At 42.8% G+C, this 5,377-nt stretch overlaps 1 protein-coding gene across 1 annotated transcript in view; it reads right to left on the bottom strand.

The window, feature by feature from the left end:
- Nucleotides 1-5,377, bottom strand: part of ZNF541 (zinc finger protein 541) — a 31,544-nt gene continuing 26,167 nt past the window's right edge. Inside the window, exons 13-15 of the mRNA XM_008586046.1 lie at nt 1,195-1,335; nt 820-1,001; nt 1-698 (exon numbers count right to left, since the gene is read on the bottom strand). Of these exons, the coding sequence (XP_008584268.1) occupies nt 536-698; nt 820-1,001; nt 1,195-1,335 (486 nt within the window). The 3' untranslated portion in view covers nt 1-535. The remainder of the gene's footprint in view (nt 699-819; nt 1,002-1,194; nt 1,336-5,377) is intronic.

A 5,377-nucleotide genomic window follows, 5' to 3' on the forward strand; every position in this document is an offset into this window, starting at 1 on the left:
TGCTCAAGAACCCAATTTAATAAGATTTACAAGTAGACAATACAAAAGAAAAAAAAAAAAACACCTAACAATGTACAAGTCATTGCAAGACTAGGGACTGAATTCTAGAATGCAGAGAGACCTCCTGCCACAGGGAAGGGGGCCCCAACATGTTGGAGATCTCAAGGTATTTTCCCACTGATTCTCTACGTCTTGGCCTTAACTAACAAATGTAACCAAACCCCACAACTGAGGCTAAGATTTAAGAACTACCCAGATCTCTCCTTCCTTGCTCTAGGAGAAGTGGAATTGAAAGAAGGGGAGAGACCATTAACTTAACAAGAATGGAGCCTCTGGCACCACCTGACAGGGACTTCATAGTTGTCCAATGACTGTGTTTCTCCTGCCTATTTGTGGCTGAATGCCTGCCATGTTTGCTAGTGGGGCTGGCCAATGGGGGACAGGGAGAGTGGGGGAGGCAGAGAGGTGTCCCCCAAATACCCTAGAGAGGCCAACAGGGCTGGAGAGCCCCCTCTAGACTTGCTGCCACCCAGAATCACCACTGCAGGGAGCCAATGTCAGCTCCCAGCTCCTCCTCCTCCTCCTCCTTCATGTGGAAGGGCTTCACCGGCCATTTCACCCTGACGATGGGCTCCACGTGGTCCTGAAGGCGGTGCCGCTTCATATGGGCATTTCGACTCTTGATCTTGTCAAACACCCTGAGGAGTCGCCAGAGGACATGGGTTCAGAGCAGGGAGGGAGGTAGGTCACCCTAAGGATGGGACCATGGGGGCTGAGGCCAGAGGTGGGGGCCAGCATTTCCAGGAAAGGACTGAGTACCTCTCACACTCTCTGCATGGAAAAACACCTTGACTCTCCACACTCCCTGGCAGCTCAGGGGTCCGCTTGGGGGCTGCATTTGGGCTGGAGTTGAGGATGGACTCCCTCCTGTAACTCTTGGTCTTCATCTTTAACTCGGGAGTTGGACGGTGGCTGGGTCTCTCCCGAGGGCTGCAAGTGACCTGCAGAGGGGACAAAACCGACATAAGAGGCTGACCTTCCACCCTTCTAAGGGAGACATTATGCAAGGACACCCCTTTACTCTGCATGGTAACCCTTCCCTCAGGAACACCTCTCCCAACCCTCCGACTTGGATGGGGAGTGGACACCTGGATCAGGAATGAACTACAGATACCTCCCCCTTGGATCCTCTACCTTTTCCTCTGTCCTGTCTACTTCATCTGGCTCTCTCTTGACCCTCTTTTCTAGCCCTGGGGCTCGGCCGCAGTCAAACTTGATCATTTTTTTCCAGATGTAGTAATACTCAACACACTGGGCTACAGTCTTTGTCTGGATCTAGGGAAAGAAAACATAAGCAGGCTGGGGCAGCACCTCAGAGGCCCTACGAGTGTCATCCTCCCCACTGGACCAGTCACCATTTTTGGAAAGCCCTTCAGAAACACCTCTCTCCTTTGGCTGTCGCTACTAGGGCAGAGGATCACAAAGTCATCCCAGGTAATGAAGGGGTTCAAAGTGAAGTCATACAGTAGCCACCAACATCTAAGTCTGGCCCACTGTGAGCAGCAATCCCAGCCCAGGAATTCTTCCCTATAGGAAGATGCACACGAAGGTACACATACAAGGAGGCTCAGTGCAACACCATGCTAACAGTCATATGTTTATCAGCAGCAATCCCAGCCCAGGAATTCTTCCCTATAGGAAGATGCACACGAAGGTACACATACAAAGAGGCTCAGTGCAACACCATGCTAACAGTCATATGTTTATCGCTGGGAGTAATTAAAACTGAATGCCCTCATATGGTAGGATATCATACAGCCATTACAACAGCTAGGCAAAGCCTCTAAAGTCCTGGCAGGAGAAGTGCCCCTAACTAGGGAGGGGGAAGTTTTGAGGGCACAGTTTGAACCTAGGGCATTCAGGCCCCACCATTTGCTCTTCCCTCCACTGAGAAAGGATCCATTTAAAAATAACTTCTCTAAAAACAAAATGGAAATGTTTATCAGCTCTAGATAGAAAATTTCTGAAGAAATTAAGTTGGCTACTGAGCTCATTCCAGAAAATACTTTCCCCACACAAATTTTTTTTTCAGCTTTGGGTGTATTCACAAACTGCGAGTCAAAACAGTACATCCTCTGCCTAAGAAACATGACTAAGTTAAAAAAAGAAAAAAGAAGACAAAATAGGAGAAGTTGGACTTCTGCTTCTGAACAAGATAGAGCAACAGGAACCAAATTTACCCTTCCACCCAAAACAATGAGAAGAAATAGTCAAAACATACAGACAATGGCTGGCAAGACACTTGGTATCAGATGACAAAGGACAGTGAACTCTGACAGAAAACAAACTACCACGGTCCCAGCTGACTACCTTGAGTTTTCCATGTCACATCACAGGAAGGGGGAATCTAGGCAGAGCCCAGCAGATTTCCCAAGCTGAGACAGAGCAGGGTACCTCAGCAGAACAAGGCGGCTAGACTCCATAGGACAAGGTATGAAAGAAGCAAGAGGGCTGCACAAAGAAAAACTCCAGAGATGTGGAGAGAGTTCCCCCTAAGTATTCAACAAAGCACTGACCAACACATGTATCTGAGGAGACCACCAATGCTAGGTGAAGAATCAGAACAGACACAGATGTTAGAATTAGCAGGGAAGGACACTAAAAGTTATTGTAACTGTTTAATATATGTTCAAAAAGTCAAGTAAAGACAAGGAAAATATATATAAAAAGACCCAAATAGAACTTCTAAAGATGAAAGCTACGGGCCGGCCCGGTGGCGCACTGTAGCAGGGAACGTGGTGGTGTTCCCGCCGAGGGTTCGGATCCCACATACAGACCGGTTCCCGCTCACTGGCTGAGCGAGGTGCGGGCGCAACACTGAGGGTTGCGATCCCGTTGCCGGTCCCGGTCCGGTACGGCGCGACACTGAGGGTTGTGATCCGTTGCCAGTCACGAAAAAAGACAAAAAGGGAAAAAAAAAAAAAAAAAAGAAAGCTACAATGTCTGGGATGCAAAATACAGTACAGGGGTTAATGGCAGATTAGACATTACAGAAGAAAATACAGCAATAGAAACTATCCAAAATGAAACACACAGAGGAAAAAGAATCAATAAAAATTAAAAGAACATAAATGAGCTGTGGGGCAAGTTCAAACAGCCTAATATATATGTAATTGAAGTCCTCAAAGGAGAGGGAGAAATAGAAGAAATATTTGAAGAAATAATGGCAGAAATTTTTCCAAATTTAAAAAAACTATAAACTCACAGATCTAAGAAGCTCAACAAACCCAAACATAAGAAAATATGAAGAAAACTACACCAAAGCACATCATAATCAAACCAATGATAAAGAGAAATTCCTAAAAACAAGCCAGCCAAGCACACAGACATGTACAGAGGAGCAAAGATAAGCAAAGCACTAGATTTCTTGTTGGAAGCAAAAAAAGCAAGATAGTGGAGCAACAGCTTTAAATTAATGGAAAAATAAAAAAACCCACCCAAAAAAGATCAAGCTAGAATTCTATACCTAGCAAAATATCTTTTAGAAATAAAGACTTTTTTAGATGTTCAAAAGCTGGAAGAATTCATTACTAGCAGACCTGCACTACAAGATATTTTAAAGGATTTTCATTTTATTTCCTTCTGGAACATGATACTAGATGGAGATACGGATCTACACAAGGTAATGAAGAGCAATAAAAAGGATAACTACATTGGGAAATATATAAGACTTATTATTTAAATCTCTCTAAAGGGGCCGGCCCGGTGGCGCACTGCTACAGTGCACCGCTTGGGAGTGCGGCAGCGCTCCTGCCGAGGGTTGGGATCCCGCATACAGACCGGCTGCTCACTGGCTGAGCGAGGTGTGGGAGCAACACCAAGGGTTGCGATCCCGTTGCCGGTCCCGGTCCAGTACGGGTGCGACACTGAGGGTTGCGATCCGTTGCCGGACACGAAAAAAGACAAAAAAAAGGAAAAAAATAAAATAAAATAAAATAAATCTCTCTAAAAATAACTGACTATTTAAACAAAAACAATAATAACATATTGGGGAGTTTATAACGTATGTAAAATAAAATGTATGACAATTATAATATGAAGGCCAGGAGGGAAGAAATGGAAGCACATTACTATAAGGTTTTCATTCTACACATGAAGTGCTGTGAAGTCGCTCAAAGGTAAATTGCTAAGTTACAGACAAAACTATAAAGCCTAAAACAACCATGAAAATAATAAAACAAAAAAACTATCCAAAATAAAATAAAATAAAATAAAATTTAAAAAAATCTACCCAAAAAAGGAGATAAAATAGAGTTCTAAAAATTATTACATTAACCAAAAGAAGAAAGAAAAAGTGGAAAGGGGGAAAGAACAGATAAGCCAAATAAAAAACAAACAGCAAGATGACACACTTAAACTTAACCATCTCAATAATCACATTAAATGTAAATGGTCTAAACACCCCAATTAAAAGGCAATAATTTTCATATGGAATAAAAAAGCAATACTCAACTACATGCTACCTATAAGAATAAACTTTAAATATAAAAACATAAAAAGGTTAAAAGTAATAGGATGGAAAAAGATATATCATGCTACTACTAATCGAAAAAGTAGATTTTTGAGCTAAGAATAATACTGGGGATTAAAAAAAGGTGATTTCATGGCCTGGCCTGTGGCTCACTTGGGAGAGTGTGGTGCTGATAACACCAAGGGCATGGGTTTGGATCCCTGTATTGGGATGGCTGGTTAGCTCACTTGGGAGAGCCTGGTGCTGACAACACCAAGTCAAGGGTTAAGATCCTCTTACCAGCTATCTTTAAAAAAAAAAAAAAGGTCATTTCATAATGATAAAAGTCTTAATTAATCAAGAAGACAAAATAATCCTAAATGTTTATGCATCTAAATCAGAAGTTCCAGATACATGAGGCAAAAACTGATAGAATTGCCAGGAAAAATAGAACCACAATTACAGTAAAAGATTTAATGTCCATTCTCAATCACTGATAGAACAAGTAAATGGAAAATCAATCAAGGTAAAAAAGACCTGAACCACACTATCAACCATCTTGAATTAATTGACATTTATAAAGCTCCAGCTAACAACAGCAGAATACACTATCTTTCAGTGTACTCAGAAAATTTATCAATATGTAGACTATGTCCTGCGTCATAAACAAGAGTCAATAAATTTAAAAAGATTCAAGTCACACAAAGTACTTCTTTGACCACAATGACATTAAATTAAAAATCAATAACAGAAGAGCTCCAGAAAATCCTCGGGCCGGCCCGGTGGCACACTGCTATAGTGCGCCGCTTGGGAAGCGCGGCGGCGCTCCCACCGAGGGTTCGGATCCCACATGCAGACCGGTTCCCG

Source organism: Galeopterus variegatus, unplaced genomic scaffold (assembly GCF_000696425.1).
Source record: "Galeopterus variegatus unplaced genomic scaffold, G_variegatus-3.0.2 Scaffold3811, whole genome shotgun sequence".
Classification (NCBI taxonomy): Eukaryota; Metazoa; Chordata; class Mammalia; order Dermoptera; family Cynocephalidae; genus Galeopterus; species Galeopterus variegatus.